This window comes from Apus apus, chromosome 4 (genome assembly GCF_020740795.1).
Source record: "Apus apus isolate bApuApu2 chromosome 4, bApuApu2.pri.cur, whole genome shotgun sequence".
In the NCBI taxonomy this organism is placed as follows: Eukaryota; Metazoa; Chordata; class Aves; order Apodiformes; family Apodidae; genus Apus; species Apus apus.
In genome coordinates this window covers 13180290-13203671 of record NC_067285.1, presented here as the reverse complement: position 1 = coordinate 13203671, position 23382 = coordinate 13180290, and the positions used below count along the sequence as shown (strand labels likewise).

Genomic DNA, 23382 nt, shown 5'->3' with positions numbered 1-23382 from the left:
GCCCACCTGGGAAGCTCAGCCTACACCTCCCGATGCCCTGGGACATCTTACAGCTGCCACACCAGGCACCCAAGAAAGAGGTTTCACTCGGAGATCCGTGCACCTGTATTTGGGAGCTCATCTCCACATATCTTCGTGGTGGGGACCACACTAGAATGTGTGTCTGTGCCTCTTTCCAACACACATCGAAAAATCATTGGAATAGGCTGTCCAGGGAAGTAGTGGAGTCACCATTCCTGGAGGTATTCAGAAAACATGTAGATACGGTACCTAGGGACATGGTTTAGTGGTGGTCTTGGCAAAGTTAGGTTTATGGCTGGACTTAATGATCTTAAAGGTCTTTTCCAACCAAAATGATTCTATAAGCCCCAGGAGATGCATTGAGGCCAACAAGGATGAGTAAAAGCATGAAAGGAAATTAAATAGACAAAAATGCTTCAGCCTAGGAAAGAGACTGAGGTCTGCAAAATCCTGCTTGGGGAAGTGGGTGGGAAGGAACTCTCGTTCCAGCACTTCCACTGTGTCCCACAAGCGAGGGGCATGGAATGAAATTAGCTGACAGTGACTCTGAAGTGCAAACAAACGTGATGTTTTTTTCATATGGTGCATTATCAAACTGTGGATTACAGAGCATGGGGACATCCAGGACATTAACTTGCACTGATTAGATAAGGGCCAGCAAACACAGGGATGTGACTGCTGCCTGGGGATCCCCAGAGCTGCAGACAGCTAGAACCACAGAAGCTATATTAGGGAAGCATAAATCTACCACTGTCAGAAACAAACCCCTGAGTTAAAGGGACCCACTACAGCCATTTTCCTACTTTGTTACTGGTTTTTTGTGTGTGCAACTCAATGAATATATCCTTCTTTCTTTTATATGTGTTTATCACATATATATATATATATATATATATATATATATATATATATATATATATATTCTCCCTGATTTTGCTGCCCTTATCAGCAGAGCTTTCCCTCCCACAGGGGGTCAGCCCACCTGTGCCATGGAAGATGTGGTAGCAGCCCCTCAGGAGACACTCGGATCTGCCTTTTTCCCACCATCGGGAAGCATTTCCCTCTCACACAACCACCACAGTGAAGCTGGGTGGTGAAGCACTTACCCCAGAGCATTAGTTTAATGGGCTGTACTGGAAAGTGGCTGAAGGTGTGTCCCACTGCTGCGTGTGCACAGCTCAGAGGATGGCTTTTCCTCTGAATCACAAGCCCAGGCAGACTGCAGCTCAGGAGATAAGTTGTTTAACAAGCCCTGTCAGCAGGCAGCTGCTGTACAGAGAGGATCACAGCGTTTTAAGGACTCCTCCTTCTGTCTCACAGGCATTGATTTCTGACTGTTTTCTGGCCTGATAAAAATCCCCCTGTGGCCATGTGTGCATGACCCAACATGGAACCATGTGGTACCCAGGCATCAAGGTTTTCTGAGGCTGAATGCAGCCCAGGCACTACCCTGGTTTCAGTTTGCACCCCCTTTCAGCTTGACATCCCATTTCAGGTCTGACACACTTGTGTTCAGCTTGTCTCCAGCCTCTGGAATAGAATAGAATAAAGTAGGAGAGGAGGAGAGGAAAGGCAAAAGGAAAGGGAAAGGGAAAGGGGAAAGGAAACAGTAAAATCTGGGGAATTTGGGTCTGGGTTTTTCAAGGACTTCCAGTCTGCTGGGACATGGCTTCTACTCCAGGATGTGGCCACACTGCAGATCTCCTTCTTCTTGGGAAGGCTGGACAAGCTTGTTGGCCATCTCAGCCCCCGATACCTGTGTCAGGGGCAAGGAAATCTTATTTGGGTGCCAATCACCTAGGATGGGGGTCCTGCTGCAGCTGCCTGGAACATGGGAACACCCCAGAACTGGCAGTTCATGCTGAGCTGGATCCCAAGGTCTCAGCCACCCCCATTGGGAGGTAAAAGGATTCAATCCCAGGGCCTTTACCCATGGACATCAGAAAGGCTCCTCGCAGTGATTCTTGTGTTTCTTCTGCTGGAGGAGATAGTGGCTCTCCTCACTCTGCAGTTAGACTACATACGTATGGCAGTGCTAAAGCAGCACAAGTGGGGAAGCCAGAATAGACTGCACTCCCCTTTTCCAAGAAAAAAGAAAACCGCAACAGCTTTCACCATCAGTAATAAGCATCAGAACAAAGTCATTAAAATCATTATTAAAATGAGCTGGTAACTTCTCAGTTATTTGATCAGCTATTGCTAGTAGCAGAAACTTGAGATACTGTGTTTGAGGGGTGTGTGAAAGACCTAAAAAGAAACCCAGAACAAAGAGAGGATGTCTGCATCAGCAGTGTGAGCCAGGCAGCCCAGGTCTTTTGTGTCGGTGTGTCTGTCCATCCCTCTGTCCCACCCTGTGCCCCGTCCACCACTGCAGCCCTTCGGTGGTGCCCAGGGCCATGGTGGCTGGCAGAGCCCAGTATGGGCTGAGGCTGCCTGCCTGGCCTGCTCTGCCACCAAAGCCTAACTATCCAGATGATCCAGATGTTGTAGCCTCACCATCGCTGACCTAAAATGTGCTTCAAGGAAAGTGAGTACCTCTAGAAAAACTACCTATGAGCAGAGCTGAGTCCTGGAAAAAACAAGGCATGAGCCAGGATTCTCACTCAAGTATGTGCATAGCTCATGTCTCTTCCCTTCATCTCCAACTGACCAACACTCCTCATTCCTCCTGTGCCTGGTGGGACTGATGCACAGGACTAACAGGTATATTCATGTGTGGGTTGATCCTATTGCCAATCCTTGACTGCAGGCACAGGACCAGTCTACTCCTGTCGTGGGGCACTGCTCCACTTTGGGCTGGGCTCACCTGCCTCCAAAGGGAAAGGGATGTTTTCCCCATGGGGTTTCTGCCCCAGGCAGTGCCCTTCTAAGCACAGCTGTAGGGATGTGGGCTGCTGTGCACTCCAGCTGGAGTTGCTGCCATGCTTGCAGGGCCTTCTGGAGACACTGTTGTTACTATCTTCTGATCCCAAGGAGATGTGAATCCCAGCACCATCTCTCTCCATTTGGCCAGTCCCTTTGACAGGTCTTTTGGATGTCACAGTTCTTTCCAATGCCAGTCCTGGCTTGCTCATCCTCCCCACTCATCTGCTGGGCTTTCCTCATGCTGTCCCCTGGTCACCTCTGAGGAGAAATGGGGACAAGTGGAGGAACTGGGCAGCAGTGCAGAGCTCAGTGGCACAGAGATGTACAATAGGAGGCAGGATCCAGTTTCACATTTCACCACGTTCCTCACACCTGGATAGTTATTTTCAGCTGTTTTTCCATCTCATGGCCACAATTTGTGCTGCCGTTCACAGAGAGCAGCCACTTCTCACTGGTCTCTTGGCAGGTTTTGTCATGAGATGCTATGTTCCTGGGTACGGTGCTTGGCTTGGAGGTGGGAGCAGTATGTGTCCACTCCCCATCAGTTCTGCAGCCCTGGATAGTCCCAGCAAGCTCTGGCCAATGGGAAGGCCCAGCCCACTTGTGTGGACAGGAGAGAAACAGAAGTGGTTCTGTTCTTTCACTTCCTGGCAAACAACCTGGAGGCAAAATCCTCCACAGCGTGTCCCTTGTGGCATTGCTGGACTGACAACGAGTGTCTGTCCTGGGCACCCCATCCTCCAGGCATGTCCCCACCCCTGCACCCCCCTGCACTTCAGCCTCCCACTGCCCCATCCTCTGGAGGCCCCACGCTGCCTCAGGGACCCCAGCATGAGTGATATGTGGGTACCTGTGTCTATGTGTCTCTCTGTGTGTGTGCGCCTCTGTCTCGCTGAGCATCTCCCTGGCTCTGTCTCTCCGCCTGCCCATTTCTGCCTGCTTCCCTTTGTGTTTCCGCCTCTTCTTGCCTGTGTACCTGGGTGAGCACGTGTGCGTGTCTCCCCACGTCTGCTTGTCCCTTTGTCTGTCTGGCTCCGAGTGTGTGCGTGTGTGCATCTTATTGCGAACGCGCCTGTCGCTTTTCGTGTGCGTCTGTCTGCCTGTGTCTGTGGGTGACCTTGTATCTGCCCGTGTACGTTTGTGTGCTCCTTGTCTGTCGGTGTGTCTGTCCATCCCGCTGCTCCGCCCCGCGCCTCGCCCGCCGCCGCAGCCCTTCAGCACCGCGGCGCACGGACAGCTCCCGCCACCTCCTACCGCGGCGGCGCTGGGGAAGGTCGGCGCCCCGCGCATCGCCCCGCGCATCGCCCCGCGCATCGCCCCGCGCATCGCCCCGCGCCGCCCCGCCCTGCTCATCCAACCACCCCGCGCCCCGACCCGCGCATCACAGCGCTCCGCACCGCGCCCCCTCCCCGCCGCAGCGCCCCGCCCCGCTCCGCGCCGCGCCGCGCCCCGCCCCGCCGTACATAAGCGCCGCTCGCCGCCGCCGCAGGTCCCGCTCCGCCGCCATGAGCTACAGCGCGGAGCCGGCGGCGCTGGCCGCCTCCTACCGCCCCCTCTTTGCCCAGGGCCCGCGGCGGGGCCGCCCGGGCGCGGAGCCCGGGCCGGGGTGGGAGCGCAGCGCCGAGCCGCGGCGGGCGCGGACCAGCGAAAAGGAGCAGCTGCAGGGCCTCAACGAGCGCTTCGCCGGCTACATCGAGCGGGTGCGGGCGCTGGAGGAGCGGAACCGGGCGCTGGCGGCGGAGCTGGCGGCGCTGCGGCAGCGGGCGGACGAGCCGCGCCGGCTGGGCCAGCTGCTGGGAGGGGAGCTGCGCGCCCTGCGCGCCCGGCTGGAGGAGGCGCACGGCGAGCGGGCGCAGGCTGCGCTGGAGCGGGCGCGCCTGGCCGAGGAGACGCAGCGGCTGCGGGCGCGCTGCGAGGAAGAGGCGCGGAGCCGCGCCGAGGCGGAGCAGGCGCTGAGAGCCCGGCAGCAGGCGGCCGAGGGAGCCGCCCGCGCCCGCGCAGACCTGGAGCGGCGGGCGGCGGTGCTGCAGGAGGAGCTGGCGGCCCAGCGCAGTGCCCATGCCGAGCAGCTGGCCCAGCTGGACGCCGAGCTCCGCGCCGCCGCCCCCACGGCCCCGACCCCGGCGGGGCGGCCCGACTTGGCGGCAGCGCTGCGGGATCTGCGGGCCCAGTACGAGGCACTGGCGGCCCGCAACCTGCAGGCAGCCGAAGACTGGTACCGCGCCCGCTGCGCCCGCCTCCACGAGCGGGCGGCCCGCAGCCAGGAGGCCGTCCGCGCCAGCCGCCGGGAAGCCGGCGAGTGCCGCCGCCAGCTCCAGGCCCGTCTGGCGGAGATGGAGAGCCTGCGCGGTGCCCACCAGTCTCTGGAGAGGCAGCTGCAGGAGCTGGAGGAGCGGCACAGCGCCGAGGCCGCCGGCCTGCAGGTGAGCGGGACGGCGTCGGGACCCTTCACCGTGTCCTCCCCGCGCAGGGTCCCCGGCACCGGGGAGCGCCGAGCAGCTCCGCCCCGGCGGTCGGTACTGCGCACCACCGGGCATCCTCCTCCCCTGCAGCCGACCCCAGCTCTCGGCACCTCCGTCCCAGCAAGCACCCCCAGTGCAGTATGGCACCGGGCATCTTCATCCCACGCAATCCCACCGGCACTGTGCAGCACTGGTTCCTTCGACCCCGCAAATCCCCCTCCCCCGGTCTGAGCACCAGCGCTGAGCACCTCCACCGCGTGCAAAATCCTGCAGCGCAGCTCCATCCTCTGCAGCAGCCCCTCCCGCAGCGCTGGGCACCCCGGCCCGATGCGGTGTCCCCCCGTACTGTGCAGCCTCCAGCACCCCCGTTATCCCGTGCTGTGCTGTGCTGCATCATCCCCATCCAACCACCAGCACTTGTGCAGTGCCCATCCCACGCAGGGGCAGTGTCCCTGCAGCACTGTGCAGCGCCGGGTATCCCTGCAGCCATCCCTCCCCCTGGTATATGGCCTCTCTGCCCTGCGTAGCGGGTCCTGCCCCCCTTGGCGCTGCCTGCTGCTTTCACCCTTTATCTGTAGGCAGAGCCCCAGAGGGCAGGTTTCAGGAGTACAGGCAGGGCCAGGACACTCCCTCCAACACCCCCTTCCTGCAGAGGACAAAGGTGTCCCTGCATATGGCAGCACTGTTGGGGGCATCACCCCATCCCTTAGGGGTCAGCTCCAGAACAGCCCACACATTCACTCTCATTTGGGTAGTTCCTCGAAGCTGCCTGCCCAGGCTTGGCCCCTCGCCCTGTGGCCTGGCTCTTGGCACCTGCACTGCGGAAATTGGAGCTCTGCAAACGTTGAGGCTGAATTTGCAGCCAGATCCCGGCATCCCAAGTCCGTGGAAAAGCTCATGTGGGGTGGACACTAAGAGCTCCATCTCTCTCATTCCATTGCCACAGGATTACCACATTTTCTTGCTACAGGGAGACATTAATGATTTATAATAAAATAAATCCTGAGATTGTTCTATTGCATGGCTATTAAATGATCAGTGGTTTCTAAATCAAGACAAAACCACTGCCTTACATCATACCTGAAGGACATTTTTACTTCACACCCAAGTAATGCCTTGTCATTTTCAAGACCAAATTTTGCCAGGCTCTCTAGATTCATGACTGTATCTCCAAGCTGCTTGCAATTGCCCTGAATAGTTGTGGCCTTCTTCAACAAATGTTGTGGAAATAGGCAGAATACAATAATTCCTGTAATGGGTTAAAGGATTACACACAGAAATCTTCTTAAATAGTCTTGATGCCATGTAAAAGAGGGATTCTGGGAACAACCTATCAATTGAAAAAAAGAAAAACAAAAAAGGCAACCGGATTAACCATCACCGTAACTGAAATTGCTTTAGCTACAGTGCATCAGCTTTTTCCTACATGACCCTGAGGATCTGCTGTAAGTGTGGTAATACTTAGGAGCCTTTTGAACAATGTGCATATGTAGGGGCTAAATAATTTCCCTGGCTGAAACCAGTGAAAAAGAATGGAACTCTGACTTAAACAAGACTAGTCCTATTGTTTGAGATTTATAATGTTCCTATAGACTGCTAAAGCAGGGACATGTCTTTACATTTGTTAGCTACCCAGTCAAATCTGAACTGATATATGGGAGCTTTCTGCTAGGGGATGGGTTTGCAGTGATGTGGGCAGGAGGGTTTATTCAACCAGGTGGTAGAGCCAGGGTGTGGAAGAGAGGGACAGACAGGGTAATGAGCATAACCCATTTTTTACGAGCATTTTGTCCATGTTGATTGCAGGCAGAGGGAAGGGGGCTGTAGGCATGGAGGGTCAGAGAAGCAAGAGAAGGGCTGTCCTGGGCTTAGGTCACCCCAAGTCCCTCCCTTTTGTCATGGCTTGGTGTAGCAGCAGTCTGGCTGCATAGGATCAAATATTTTAATTTGTACTGCATCCTGAGGCTTTTCAGCTGATGCCACTATGGTCTCCTTGAGTCCCTCTTGTTGCCCAATCCCACCTCAGAGGCACAACTCTCTGCAGCTTTTTTTTTGCTGCAGGAGATGGTCAGGGCAGCACAGGTCAAGACAGAGACCCCAAGGATGATCTGTGAATGTCCCACAAGGTGGGCTGTGTCCAGCTGACTTCACTGTGAGATGCCCTGTGCCACATACAAGATGAACTGGCACCGCTGCTCCAAGGGTCTCTGCTCAGATTGGGCTCACTGCAGCTCCTTGGGCAGCTCCATGTCTTGTGGCTGTCTCTGCACTATGCACAAGAAAGGTTGCAGAGTGGTCAGGATGGAGATGATGTGGAAGGATGAAGCTTGTTGGCTGGAATGGTGGAGCTGGAAGCACTTGCAAAGGCCTGACTGTGGGAGAGCAGATGTTGGCAGTGGCCACTGCAGGGCTTTGCAGGCAGGGCTGCACTTCGGTGCAAACTGCTGACTCATTCCTGCTCCAAATCACACTTCTCTGGTGGCACAGTGGGGCAGCTGGCAGCAGGAAACCATCTTTAATCTGGGAAGATACCTACAGGAGTGGGTTTCACTGCTTTCAGCCTGCTGCTGCTTAGATACCTGGATGCTTGTGGGAGAAAACTGGGCTGCTTGTTTTCTGCCAGAAAAAAAAAAAAAAAAAAGAGTCTCCTTTGTTAACAAGGAGGTCTGGTCTTGGACTCCTCTGCATCTCAGGCAGAGCTGGATGTAACAGCCATGGCAGGGTGAGACTGATGGGAAGGATGCTAAAAGAATGTTGTCATCCAGCTGAGCACCCCAGCCCTCACAGGGCAGCACCCTGATTCAGTAAATCCAGAAGATCTCTGCCTTCAGACTGGGGCTCTCAGGCATTTTCCAGCCTGCAGCCAGCTCTTCCCTTCTGTATCAGTGGCACCAACTCTCCTGCAACCACCCTGACATGTTCCAGCCCTTCCTAAGCCTCAGATGCAGAGCTACAGCCCTTCTCCAGGCAATCACTGCAGCCTGTATAAATCCACCAATGTTTAAAGCCTCCCCCTCACTGCACACTCTTGCCTCACCATTCTCGTTAATGTGAGATTTCATGGTCCCAAGCTCCTGACAGGATGTGCCATTGTGGTCCAGCTGCCCCTTGCAGCTTCCCTGTCAATGGCTAGAGCAGAAAACCCATAGGGATAGGTCCCTGCTCCACAACAATGTTATGTGCCCTTGCCTTTGCAGGACACCATTGGGCAGCTGGAGGATGACCTGCGAAACACCAAAACCGAGATGGCTCGGCACTTGAGGGAGTACCAAGACCTGCTCAATGTCAAGATGGCCCTCGATATTGAGATAGCTGCCTACAGGTAAGGCTGCTCTGACCCTGCTCCACCCAACTGCCTCCCAACCCAAACCCCCTGTGCTGCCAGGCTGGGGTGTTTTCAAGAAAATACCTGGGTACACACTCAAGGAGCAATGTCATTTGTTGCTCTTCTCTGCTGCCTGGACCTGTCCTGTTCCTGGCCAGGACACAGCTATAGCTCCATCTCATGCCTCCCAGCTGTCCCAGAAGCACTGGTTTGTAATGGGGACAGCTAGAGTTATAAACTTGTTTCTCTTGCAAAGTTGAAGTAGATGCAAAAGGCAGAGTCCCTCTGGTTCAGGATTTTATTTTCCTGGGGTTTCTGGAGGGAAAGGAGGAAGCTGGTCTCTCATAGCCCATGTTGCAAGGGGTCAATCAAAAAATGATTGACCAAAGCATATGATTTTGAATCAGTTTAATGATGCAGTGTGACCTGTGCCTGTGTCCACTGCAGGCTGGGGTGATGGCCTGGAGTGCTTGGACTTGCTTGCAGGTCACAGCATGCCCTCAGGCTTCACACATGAGATGTCCCCAGACTAACCTCTTGCCTTGTGATGTGCTTGCAGGAAGCTGCTGGAGGGAGAGGAGACCCTCTTCAGCACGGGAAGCAGCGGCCTTTCTGCGCTCAATCCCCTCCCCAACCCCACTTACTCCTTCCAGCCAAGGGGCTTTAGTTCTAGTCTGTCCTTCAAGGAGGAGGAGCAAGGAGAGGTTTTTAAAGTGACCTCTAAAATATCATCTAGCCAGGCTGAGATGATTGAGGGGACCATAACCTCTGTCAAGAAAAGAGGGAGATTAAACCTGCATGAAGGAATCCTTGCAAATGCAAAAATGTAACTGTCGGGACCCTGTCCATTTTGCATTTGAGGGGGAACAGTCTCCACTCGGCCTTTGAATAGCACAAAGCCATGCTGGGCTCACAGGAAGCCCCTGTTAGAAACACATAATCCCCACTAGGGAAACTGACAAGGCTGGTTTCCTCATGGGTCTCACCATGCAGAGGCCGAGCTTGGCACATTGCTCCCTTTTAAATGGGGGAGAGGCACAGGCAGGTAGTGAGGTGTGTGGTCGACAGTGGACTTGTAGCACCCACCATCCCTCCCTCCCTGCTCCCACAGTGGGCAAGGGGGAGCTGGCTGGAACCACTGCTCAGCTGGCTCTCGGGAGACAGGGGCGGGGGGAAACAAAAATTAACACGTTTGTTACACCTAGTTTTGAGGCTATAGACCTTCACCCACTATCCAAATTCACATAAATTTAAGCTCTTTCCCACTCCTCAAGATGTAGCTGTCCATTCTTAATCCCAGAAGCACAGAAATAGCCATACTGGTCTGTAACCACACCTGACATCTGGTCTATGAGCCACTTAAGTTGTAAAGTGTAAGGAATATTATTGGGTTTTTTTTGTTCTGATAATGTGGTCTGTTTTTTTGGCAGCATTAGTCCAGCTGGGTGCATGGGGTTTGCTAGCAGCAGGTGCAGGGCAGGAAACTGGTAGACTGGAGGTGAAGGTACCCCCATGCCACGGAACCTCATCTGGTATCACTGGCTCCAAAACGTTGGGGTCTGCAGGGCCCCTTGTTTGGCTTCAGGGTTGTCACATGAAAACCCCACGCTCACAGTAGCATCATGCCCCAGCCGGCACTGGGAAGATGCAGGACTCCTGAACACCAGCCTGCAAAGTATTCTTGTCTCTGCTCTGTTATAACATGTGCCAAATTTGATATAGGATTTACAACCATAGGTTTCTTTCAATGCCTTAAAATTGCCAGCAATCGCTTTTGCAAGAGCTGGAGACTCAACCTGTGTGTGTGTTGCATGTCAGTGCCCTGGCAAGGTTATCATCACAAGACCTCACTGCAGTACCAGAGTAGTTCCTGGAACCAACAAATTGTTTGCTCGCACTCTTTCCTCTTCTATTGTAAGGCACAAGTTAATAAAAATAGTTACATGAATCAAACTGAGCTGCTTTGTCTTCTTTGCTACTGCTTCATCTCAGGAATACACCTCAATGTCTGGCCTGCAGCCAGCAGTCCCCAACAGCTCCTCTGGTCCCCTCCAAAGAGCTTGGTGTTGGGGTGCAGCTGCCAAACTCTGCTGCTTGAGGTGCAAGGCAAGGTTGGTCCTACAGGCAGCAATGGGACACATCTGGGTCTCATCCTCAGGTGCCTGTCACAGTAGTCTGGCTTTGTAGAAGAGTTCACAGCTGAGGCAGCAAGGGCTCCTGTGGATGAGACCTCAGGGACAATGCCCTGGAAAGGCTGCTCACTGTGGGGTGACACAGCCCCAGGGAGGGCAGCCCTTCAGGTGGACGAAGCAAGGGACACCTTTTGTAGGCTGGGGAGGGGACCATGACATGGTTGGGACAGTGCATTCCACTATCAGTCCCCAGCAAAACCAGCACAGAGCCACTGGGGGTGCCTAGGCAGAGCTGGGAGGGCGGGGGGGACAGGCAGCACCTGCAGAGTTAGAGTCCAGTGCACTGACAGATAAAGCAAGGACCAACCTCCAAAAACCTCCCGGCTCAGCTGCCCGCTAGGAAACGCAAACACATGATTTCTCTGTAACCATGGGGAAAAAAAGGCAGATGTGACTGTGCAGCTTATGTAATATATTCTGAACTGCAAATACCCTCCAGCACTGCTTTGTTTCTGTCCCTTGAGTATAAGCAGCCTGACCTGTCCTTTATTCCTAGCACAAGCTTCCATTGGGATTCCTGCTTGCTCAGCTGGCTGGATGCTAGCAACAAAGCTGGGAATCTTTGGTGATAATGATGCAGAGGGGCTGCAGTGGTGGAGGAGGACAAAAGAGACGGGGATAGGAGAAGGTGCTGTTTTGGAAACTGGCTTCTGACCCAAATTAGCTGTTTGCAATGGCTGGCTCAGAGATCTCTTGCATTTCTGAAACTCTGCAGCTTTTTGCTGCTGTCTCATGGGGTTAAGCTCCAGAGGTGGGCAGCAGGCAGGGAAAGGAACTGGGTATGTAGGATACACCAGAAAAGACCAGGCTGATTTTATATTACATTATGGCTTTGGCAGCCCCTCTGTGGGCTCCTTCCCCATGATCTTACAGGGGCTGTGGTGCCTAGATTTAATTATCTGACAGCAGCAAGTGATTGACCAAGTCCACAAATGCCCTCCCAGGACTGAGGGTGAGCAAGAACCTTTTCAGGAGGTGGACACGCTGCTTTCCTGAAGGAGAGAGCCCAACTAGAGGTGCTGTCCAGTAAGCGAAGAGCTGCTCGGGAGGAGCCAGGGCTACCCCTGACTCTACAGCAGCCTCCCAGCTACCCATGTCCAGCCTCTGGCCATAATACCTGTGCTGCAAGGGCCATGAAGAAGTGCTGGTCCTCCAGTGATCCTCCTCTGTGAGCACAGAAACAGTGGGAACAGGGAGAGCTGCTGACCACAAACCCCAACCCTTTCAAATCCCATTCTGCAGGCCTGCATTGGGCCTTTGGTAAGTCTCATCTCAGAAAGTCTAGTCCTGTAACGGAGCCTTTGCATGAGATTCATCCTCCATCCGTCTCTCCCAGCAGCACTTGCCCAGCAGCCTCTGGGAGCAGGAGAGTGGTGACCCCACAGTCACACAGAGAGAAGGCAGCCAAGGGCCCTGGCGTGCCAGTACAGATGCAGCCCCTGGGGACAGCTTTCTCTGGCCACTTCCCAGGCTCACATTTCAGCTGTAGGATCAGAGAAGGGATCACCTAACACCTGACCAAGGTCTGCTGAGGCCCATTTGCTCAACTCCTGCAGGCCCCAGAGCTGGCTGCTATCATTGGGCAAGAGAGCTGAGGTCCTCCCTGAATGTGTGATGACATGTGACCAGGAGGGCTTGTGCCCTCACTTCTCACCCTAAGGGAGATCCATGCCCTCACTCTCCTCATCTTTAGGAGTAGAATGAAGACAGCAGGATAAGCCTGACTCAGCACATTAACAACACTGATCTCCAGTTATCTCCATTCAGCTTCCTCTTCAATCACTATCTTTTTCTGGGTGACTCCTTTCCTCTGACATCTTATATGCCCCAGGCTTCTCCAGTGGAGCACTAAGCTGGAAGAGGGCAATAAATCCTTTGTGGCCCCATTTTTCTTACTGGGTTAAACACCAAGACTGTCACAGGAAAGGAGTGAGTCACACTGCAGATGCTTAAAGATTTATATCTCTTGCTGAACCTCGACCTCTCAGATAAAAGGCAGCTGCAGGCACTGACTGCACCATCAACTCTGGAGCAAGCAGAAAGCAGCCATTTCTCCATGATGCTGCATTGCCTTCATCTTTAGGCTGGGGAGAACTCCAGGCCCCTCGCAGGGGTGCGAGCTCCCACCACAGGTGGGACACAGGGCTGTCCATTCACTTTTTCCCCTGGATGATGCTGCTGCCCTGTGCACTGTGCAGGCATGCTTTGGGGCTGCCTGGCTCTGCTCATTTTGTAGCCTGGGATGTCAGCTGGAGGGGACCTGGCTCATGCTTCTGCTCTTTCCGTGACAAAAGAGCCACATTCCTATTGTGATCCTGGAACTAGGGCTCCTTCAGCTCCACCAGAGGTTTCTGCAATGGCTGTCTGTGCTGCAATGTACAGCTTCTTAAAATCAGAGACAGCAGCTGCACAGAGAAGTTTTGCTAATGAGGCTTGTCCGGATGCTGGAATTCATTAAAGTGTAAGCCAAAGAAAAAGCAGCCAAAGCAAAACAAAAAAAACAACCACAACATTTTCCTTTGGCAGGAATGCAGACATCTCCTTTTCCAGAAGGAGGAAGAGCCCTGTCATTTAGCAAGAACAACTCAACAGGCAATTCAGAGCAAAAATCTCCTTCTGCACCTTTGGCTGGATCCATCCAGTTTTCTTCTTGACAGCTCTTAGCACAGAAACCTCTTCAAGAAGAGCTGCTTCCTTGAGTGAGTGACCCATGCAGAGCCCAAATGCCAGCAGCCACACAGATGCATCTGAATGACCAAATGTCCACATCAGTGGTGTCTGATACTTCAAAGCAAAGTTTGCATCAGAACAGCATGAGCAATGCAAGCTCATTCGTGCAAGTCTTCACAGGCATACAGGAATAATGGTCACTTGGCAAATGCAGTGTAACACACAAACAGGGCACTGCAGGGCATGGGGTGGGAGAATGCTCATCGACCCTGTTCTGTCCCTGCAGATTCCAGCCGAGGCAGAAGGGCTGCAGATTATGTGGATGGGTGGGATGCACTCCTGCAGCAGGGCAGTACAGCCTGTGCAATACCCTATAATAATCCAATACCCTATAAAACTCACCCAGCTATAACAGAGAAGAACCTGCAACTGTGTGATAAATTATTATATCCTTGTTAAAGCAGAGTGTGCTGAGAGGACATGGCTGCCCAGAACTGATGATCCTACTTTAAACAAGCAAAAGTAGCATCTTCAAAAGAAACACACTTGGTTGCTTTGGTAACAGGTAGTGTTACCAGTCCTGTTATACCTGCACTAATAAAGGGGAACTCAAAAGCAGCCTTAATTGCTTGCCCTCACACATGGAATAGTACTGTGGAGTCTACACACAGATCATTTAACAGAAGCTATTGCTGTAGATAAACAGATCTGAGAAATTAAGAACTTGGCTCAAGTTCATACAGCAAGTCAACAACAGAGCTGAAAAAAGAATGCAGATATCCCTGCATTTGTCTTACCTGCTTACACAGAGGAAGACAATCACCACTCCCGGTCTGTATGTTGTGTCACACAAATAATCTGCTTTTTTATTGCAACAAATAGCTGAAATATTTTCCCATGTCCCACAAGGAAGTAAAAGAAGACTGCAGGTTCTTGTGAAGGGTTCTGAGCTTCTCACCCTGGGAGTTCTTACCTTTCTGTCCCAGATGCATATGCAAAAGGACATGCTGGTCCATCAGATAACAGAACTGCTTCTGTCACCACAAGCTACAGCAGAGCAAGCTGTAAGCAGTGTGCTCTGAGCACATCCTGCTATCTTGGAATGACTGCTTGCCTCCCAGCACCATATGAAAATGACTCCAAAGCAGCTCTCTCAAGAACACACAATTTTTCTCAATCTCTGCCAAGTCCTCACCACCCACTTTTCTACTGTTAATGTTACTCTTGGAAGAAAACAGACATTTTAAGATTTCATTTCTAAATAGACTATTTCACCAAGCAGTGAGAAAATATAAGCTGTCTTTTCAAATTTGGGAAATATTGCTTTTGCAGATCTCTGTTGCTTTGGCACAAATGTATTTTTGTTTTACTAAACCAAAACCCAGTAAAGATGTTGATACAGCTCCATCAAGAATTTCACAGCTTCTCAGCAGCCAATCAATACTGCATTTCAACTCAGAGGGGGTAACCATTTATCTCTCAAAAACAATAAAATTTGACCTGTTCAGTGATTAGATCTGTATCTATGGCAACTTTTCAAAACCTCAGCAAATGTAAATATCTGTTGGCTCATTCAGCAAGGGTCGCCTAAGATGATATGAGTAAAATTCAACTTATGATCACCTTGCTTCTTCTCTTTGTGCTGAACTAGTTAGGGTCACAGGGAAAAAAGTATTAAAAAAAGCAAAAAGTGCTGAGAATGTGCCATTTGCACCATTCTCTCTGTCTCTCAGCAAGTATCTATCATAGCAGAACAAATACATTTTAAAGCACCTAAACATTCAAGATGGCAGCTGGCGTACTCTACTGAGTATGCAGCATGTTACAGATTCGTGTCAACAACTTGGCCATCTCCCTGTAAAAGAAAGGGATGTAATACATCAAAACTCCCATGCCTCTGTTAATAGATTCTCTCTCAACTGCTGGACTGAACCCTCCTGATTTGTATGGAGCACAGATAATGACATTCCATGCTGAAGAAAAATGAAAACAGAAATGCCAGGGATATATTTTTAAATTTTTAGTGGCTACTAACATGCATTAACATAAATCATTGCACATAAAATGCCTGATGATGATTCTTTGAAAATAAATTCAATGCAGACTAGCATTAGACAAGCTTGAGTGATTTTTTGGTAGAACTCATTGGTTGTTCTACATCTGGAAATAATGGTTAAGGGTTCTCCTGGCTCATGTATGACACAGTCTGGAGGCAAGGCAGATGAGGGCTGGGTGCAATAGTGGTGTTCAGAACAGAAATTATGGTTATACATTCCCATCACAGTGCCCCTCCATTTAGAGGGCTCAGCTGCACACTCACTAATCTCTTGAACCTTTTCTCCCTTATGACACTAAATCTGCATTAAACACAAAAGAAAACAGGCAGAACCTAACCAACATGACTCAATGCTCATGACTGGATCGTAGCTTGATTCTGCATTTGTAGTAACTGCTCACAATAGGGCTCAGCATCTTCTCTTCCTGGGAATTAGCAGATCTTTAAAGGACCTCAGAACTATGCTGCAGTACAAGTAGTATTTAATTAGGATCTGTGTTAGCCATGACATTGCTAAAAAGGTAAGCAAAAAGTAAAACCAGAATTATTTCATCCAGTGAGGAAACAATTGTGCCTGTAAAATAATGAATGAGTCCAAGCACACCTTCCTTCACTTCTAGAGCATGAAGCTGGCTCACCTCCCAAGAGGGCAGAGGTGCCATCCCATAGATGGACTGTTGTTACAGAAGCTCTTCCTATCATCAGGACCAAAAGCAACTGGAGGAAAGCCAAGGTTAAAAGGAGACCAACAGAAATAAAACAGCAGCAGGAGAGCTGAGAGGAGATTGGCACATTTTAAAGCAAGCAGACTGATTACCTTTACACAGGAAACTGCACGGCCCACAGATCAGCCTGGCAATAGCCAAAGGTCACCCCTGACATGCTGATGTGCCCAGTAGAGCCCCAGGGGGGTACTGCAGGTGCAGGAGCAGATAATGGATCTGTGCCTTCAGGGAATGCTTTAAGGTGAAAGAAAGCAGGATGTTCAACCCAGAAAACTAAGCTAAGAATGTTTTCTAAAGGCAAGTGAGGAGAAAATAAAGAAAGAAGCAGACAAATGGGAAAGAAGAGGTCACTAAGCATTCATACCAAAACATCACAGGCAACAGAAATACATTAAATCTTCAATCCTCCTCATTAAACTACTGAAAGAATGAAGAAAGATCCACTTCACAGGGGAATTGGTAACAACAGTCATAAACAAAACTAATCTAGTGGTGGTTTTCACAAAAAAGATGTACATATTGAGGAAAAAGATGGTCCTGTAACTACAAAGGATTATTTGTCTCCTGTTATCTATGTTGAAAAATCATCTTGACCTCTTTACTGAAATCTCCATTAAAAAAACATGAGAGTTCAAGAAATTCCATGTTACTCCAGCTAACAATACTGCAGTTAGCTACAGTAGAAATTCTGGTACTAAGCTACTCTTCACCATTCAACCTCCTAACTGAGATCTGTCATTCTAATAACCCCAGAACACATCCAGCAGTTTCAGCATCAACTGCTGTAATTTGAGGCTGACACAGGGAGCACACAGCATGGAAATATGAGAGGTCAATTTCAAATTGGCTAAAATAAAGTTTATTTTCCTGTTACAATATATAATCTCTTATCAACACAACTCACAAAGTGTTTAGAAAATAATCTCATTTTCTGCTGCATTTTAAACACTACTTTTATACAAACTTTAAAGGTAAAATAGTAATTTGTAGTTAGAAATGTTTGTTATGTTTTTAGAAGCATCACAAGAATCACTTCAAACAAGACATTTTTCTTATGGTGTCATCCTCACCAACAAAACAGAACATTTATTGTAAAGACCTGAGGAAGGAATCACGAAAGCTTGCTTTAGATAAAGGATGTCAGCCCTCTTAGGTTGACAGCAAGTGCATTTCAGCTAACTTAAGTGCTCTGAAATGCCTTACAGAGGAATTTCCTCCCTCTTCCTACACTGACTTCAGTTAGGAAGGGAGAGAGCCTCATGTAAAGGAATGGCAGCTTTCATAAATCCCCACACTGATGACCTAGTATGCAGCAAGACCACAACACACAAAGCTCTGGTCCTTAATGCTGTGCAAGAGACCACGGAAAACTTGAAACAAACACTTTGAAGTATTACAGTTGTCTCAAAACCTAGAATTTTAATATGTTAAAATTAAAGTTACCTCATCCTCTGTTGAATCTGGTAGGCAAGTATTAAATTACTCAACCCTGGTCTCCTCTACAATGCACTAGTACACGTTAGAAAGAGTGGAAAAAGCTACCATTTTCACTGCTGCTAGAAAGATGTGTTAAAGTGGAAGGATTTCTGCTTCATTCTGGCTCAAACCAGGACAGTCAGTCAAGCCAGCTGACAGATTTTACATGACAGCAGAATCAGGCTGACAGTGATTATTTTACATACAGCAAGCAGGTAGAAAGGGGTGCTACTTTTTTTTTTTTTCATGCATAGTTCAACCAGCTTACAGCCAGCTCATCTCCATTAAGACTAGAGATGCATGATCCACCATTTGGTATAAGCCAAACTACCAGCAAAAATGTTTCCAGTGCAAATAAAATTGTCTTTCTTCAAGAAAAACAACTAAATTTAATGCTACTTCTCAAATACAATGCTTATGATATGCTATTTTCTACCTATTTTGGTCTGCATTTCTGAAGTTCCCTTCCTCTACCTGAATCACTTCTGAAGACAGATGATCACAGTACACTTTTAGGCAAATTACTGTCTCCTCCCCAGAATAAATTATACAGCCCGCTGAAGATCATCCCTGAGAGCACTGTTCTAGCTAGACACTTAGAAAGAAAGCAGTATCTCATAGCTTAGAGGAATAAAAAGGCTGTTCAGCGTGTGAGACCTTGTGGTTTTAAGAAAGTAAAAAAATGCAGCTACTCTGAGCATTTAAATTCCCTGAGCTGAATGAAATTTGAAGACAGTAATTTGTGACATAAAGCATAGCCACATCTCTAGCTGTACTTACAGAAGCTGTAATTTTTTACAGTGGTAAAGTCAGATGTTAAATTGCAAGCATACAGCAGTTAGTGGTGGTTCCTTTTGCTTGCTTCCTGTCACAGGAAATATGAGGGCCTTCTTTGGTGAAAAACAGCAGTGAAGAAGCCTGATGACTTCAGATTCTTTTGCCTTCTGATATTCCAGCTATCTTTAAGTAACATTTAGTGGAGATACCACCAGGCCATAGTGCAGTACAAGTAAACCATCCTAGAGAGAGGAGAAAGAAACTGTATCATCACACCACTTCACCTTCTTCATGAGACTTTGTCACCAGCTGGTACGACAGACACTGCAATGTGGCAGAACCTCTGTGTCCATGTCACTCACCATTTTATATCATGTTCCTTGCAAGTTTTGAAATACAAAGGCTGATAATTATATTCCCCTCTCCTCTTTGAGATGGAGAAGGGTTTTGTTGTTGTTGTTTTTTTTAAAAAAGGTAAAACCTGGTACTTTGGTTTTATTTTGAAGCTATAATGGAACTATCTCATTGTCATGCAATAGACTCCCATTTACAACACATACTGCTTTCCACATGATGCTGTGCAGCAGGAAAAAAAGTAATCAATTAAGTAGTTCTAGAAGGTGCTGCCAAAAGCTGTACTGGAAGAGCTCAGACAACTGCTACTACACATTAAGCAATGAATGCAAGGGATTAAAAAAATCCTATTTGTTTAAGTCATATTTCTGATACTGCTTCACATTATTAAAAAAAAAATCTTTCACCTGTGAAACAGGACACTTCCCAACTCATTAGTCTTACTTATGTCACTCAATTCACACACAGCTGACGAAAGGTTTTGCATCAGTCTGCTTCCGCCTTTGATCCAATGGGAATGTGACTTGTTGTATTAGATCTACTTATATGGACAGACTCAGTTTTCTTTTAAAGAGAGAACTAAATTAATCACAACTGACAAGCTAGAACTTCTACCATATTTTGCTTCTCATGTTTTTGTCTTTTAACATACAGGACCTAAGACAATTTAAGTTCCAGAGAAGTTACATAGTTCTGTGTGAGGGGGCATATCAGCATATATAAAAAAATAACCTTTTAATGAAAGTTAGTTACAAAAAAAAAAATAGTAACAAGACTGTCACCACTATATAGGTTCTTTATTATAATACTGTAACAGTAAAAGTATTATATTAGTCTAAACACAGTGCTTTGGAAGAATTCTTTTTTTAACAATAATGTGTTATCTATGTAAAAATGCTGTTGACTCGTTGGTGTAGCCTCAACTACTTAAAAAAATCTGACCCATTTTTCATTGGAGGAAATGTAAAATTAAGAAATTGGTCTCAAAAAGACACAGTGTTTTTCCACAGCTCCATAACATACTCCTTTTCCTCCCTTGGGAATTCTTTTCAGAAAGTGCCCATCAACACCTTTATGTTCTGTCTGGAAGATGACCTCCTATTAGAAAAAGTAATTTTGCCTTTAATGCCACAAAGCTCCTCCACAGCAGAAAACAACCCTAATTGCTAATGTGTATACGTATTTTACTCTCTCTTCTGCCTCAAAGTTTCTTTGTCTGGCACCCAAAGGGTGCCATCAGAAACAAAGCCAGTGTTCTGGGGGAAAAAAAAGTAGTGCAGTATGTTACTTTCAAGGGAAAAAGAAAGTGGACAAACTATTGGGAATTTTCAAATGTGACAGTGAAAGAAAATAGATTTATAACAAACGGGAACAGATCTGCAACGGCAATACTTTGATCGGTTTAGCCAATATGTTCATTTAGTAAGACCTGAAACTCTGCTTCTGGTTACAGATTTAGTAATTTACTTAAAGACAAGATTAATATTCCAAGTCAAATGAAGAGAACACCAAAAAAGGAGCCAATGAAAAAAAAAAAAAGTAGTAAGGTCCTAGGAGCGGCCGTATACGAGGGCAAACCAAAGGACTACCTAGCCCCAGGATGAAAGCCTAGATAAATACACATGAAAAGAGCAAGTATGCTACCTCTTAATATGATTTTCCAATTTCAAAAGCCTTCTTGGGAAATCCTTGAGCCCTAAGTAACTTTGTATCAAGAGTCTTCTGATTACTTCTATTCTATGAACTTGCCACTTTCGAAACTACAAACTTCTGTTACCCACAAGTCAAATATAAAGGTAATAAGATTCAAATGGACATGGTGATGTCAGTTATAAGATCTGATTGAAGATCTGAAAAAAGGGATGAAAATACAAGCACTGAGAGAAGTGGATCCAGTAATTTTTTTTAAGAACTGTCCAAACCAAATAGAAGGGTCATATTGGAAAAGAAGGACAACATATTAAAATGCCTATAGGAAGAGAAGTTATTTTCTATGACGATAGCTCCTGATTGTCCTGACTTCTTGTTAGGTTGATCAGGTACTATGAAGCTACTTATGAACCTCTTGGCACACAGTATGCTGTTACACCTTCACAAAGGTTTACTTACTCTTTGTGCCTGTTAGCTACTTCAATAGAGAAAATAAGACATATTCAAGGTTCCTTTTTTGAGACCTATGCTACAGAAAATGCTACAATGTTTTCTTTAAGGAATAAGTTCTCAAATGGTACATTTGGCAGTGGGACATTTAAAGAAATTGTCTACCTGCACAGGAAATATCCCTGTTAAACCAAAGACCAAAACCACTGCAATTCCTTCTCTTCAATGAAAAGCTGAGAGTTAACCCAATGCTATCACTGCTTACTCTGTAATTATTAACTTTTAAAGTATTACTAATTTTTGTATGTGTTCAGCTGCTTTATCTGGACACTGTTCTTAAAAGTAAATCCAAACAGAGAATGAGCTCTCACTGCTTATTACAAATCTCAAATCAGGCTAACTCAGGCATGCCCCAAAAAAAAGCAAAAGAAAATATGATCCTTTTTTACAGCAAAACTCTCCAGTGCTCTTTACCACACACTTGTGACCTTGACCTAAAAAACCTGAAAGGATTCCACCTGTTACACCCAGCTATAAACTTCAGAGTGGAACTGACAGAAACATCATAGTATATATACCTTTTTATGTTATAAGAATAGCAACAACATAAAGTGCCCCACTTTACAAATTCAATAGTAAAGCACTTCCACTGTAGATGTGTGCTAGGTCAGAGTAATTAAATTAGATGGCAGCTCTTACTGCCTAGCTCAGGAGAGACCAAAAAATACAGCGGCACTGGGTTACAAAAAGGTGAGAGCCACAAAGAGACCATTATAATCTGCAAGACCCCTGTGTCAAGGGCCAGGGACACAAAGGAAGCTACTCTGTTTAGTTTTTCCCATGTGCGAGCTCATTATATCCACCAGTGATGCAGAGAAGGCCAGTTTCAGACAAGTAAAAATAACTAGCAGCCGAGATCATGTTGCATTTGTGCAGCAGACGGGAAGAAGGTGATACAAGGAAGAAATTATATTCTCATATAGTTAATTACAAGCTTCCTTCCTCAGCTGCTTGATCAAACTCTTAATTATAGGCATATCTCAATGCCTGGTAACAAAATAGAGCCTTTAAAAAATTTCTCTCCTTACAGTAAATTCCACAAGTTTTACATGGTTTTAAAAATTAAGCAAAGTCGCTGCTTTTTATTTAAATTCTGTGCAGAAATTTTTTGTTTTTGCCCTCACCAGAGCTAGAAAGCCTATCTCCAGCTAGTTAGAAAGAATCAACCAATCACACAATTTCAAAAACATTACAGTACCTTGAGACCTACAAGATTAAGACTTATTCCTGATATTTTTTTTAGCCTGCTATCAACTGCTCAGGAACTAACATGTTAATTGCTTACATTCAACCACTAACATTAGTTACCTATTTACTCCACTTAAGGCAGGTTTCTATGGGGCCAGCATCACAAACATTTTACCATCAGATCCCACTTGATCTTCCCATACTTGTTGGGAAAGCACAGTTATTATTAACAGGTAAAACCCCGCTATCTTGCACCTATAGAGAGTTTGATTTACTGAGGCTCTCCTTGTTACTTAATAGGAAAAAAAAAACCACAACACCTAAAATCTTCACTAAAAAATCTTGAGCGTTTAAGGATCATTCAGGAGTAAAAGCCCCTAAAAAGTTACTGTGATTATGGCCCAGAAAAAAAAAAAAAATCCACAAAGTATATGTTATGCTGTATTGTGTTGGAAGAAGCTTCCAATGTAAATGTTGCCAAAGAATGTGTGTCGAAATTAATGCCTTTGGCAAAGAGAAATTTAGCTGCAATTTTAAAATAACTTTTCTCAGCAAAAAGAGTAACTGTTGGTATTAATGAACTTGCAAGTGAAAAATGCAATTCAAAAGAGCAGTTATGTTTCTCCTCTAACTGGTCTAAAAAAACCAACAACCCAGTGTTTATGTCTTTATTTTGTATTGCATAAGTAGCTACTGAACCTATTTTCTTAGCATAAAGAATACATAATGAACGTGAATTTAGATGGCAAAAGCAGTTTTGAAGAGCGTTTCAGCATCCTAGTGAGTGCTGTTAAGGGCCTTCTAAGCTCCAGCACTGGTTTGGAAAGGCTTAAGATGCCCCTGGAACTTAATGTAAAATCCATTCAATGTTCCTTGGTAGTTGTAGTCTCACTGGGCTGGGACAATTATGTCCCTCATAAAATTTAAGGTCTCGGTAAAAAAAGAAACAACCCTTAAAATTTTTAGGCTTGACCTATTAGTATTTCTTTTTTCTTTCTGGATAATTTAATTTTCCAAGGCTTTTCAATCCTAGAAATGCATCCTCTTGATTTCTGCAAAATAACAGAACGTGAGACTATAAAGCACAGAAATGTCACAATTATTTCAATAC

At 47.4% G+C, this 23382-nt stretch overlaps 2 protein-coding genes across 4 annotated transcripts in view; one reads left to right on the top strand and one right to left on the bottom strand.

The window, feature by feature from the left end:
- Positions 1 to 4381: 4381 nt before the first annotated feature.
- On the top strand, positions 4382 to 10626 carry INA (internexin neuronal intermediate filament protein alpha). Its single transcript, XM_051616909.1, has 3 exons — positions 4382 to 5309; positions 8546 to 8670; positions 9233 to 10626. Exons 1-3 carry the CDS (start codon positions 4392 to 4394, stop codon positions 9501 to 9503), a joined length of 1314 nt encoding a protein of 437 aa, XP_051472869.1. The 5' UTR covers positions 4382 to 4391; the 3' UTR covers positions 9504 to 10626.
- The window catches only part of PCGF6 (polycomb group ring finger 6), a 37327-nt gene continuing 20367 nt past the window's right edge, over positions 6423 to 23382 (bottom strand). The window contains exon 10 of one of the 3 annotated variants that reach the window (XM_051616911.1): positions 6423 to 6678. In XM_051616911.1, the coding sequence (XP_051472871.1) occupies positions 6634 to 6678 (45 nt within the window). In that variant the 3' untranslated portion in view covers positions 6423 to 6633. Of the gene's footprint in view, positions 6679 to 17152; positions 18812 to 19699; positions 23324 to 23382 lie in introns of those variants that run through there. The other 2 variants (XM_051616910.1, XM_051616913.1) reach the window with 2 other exon arrangements.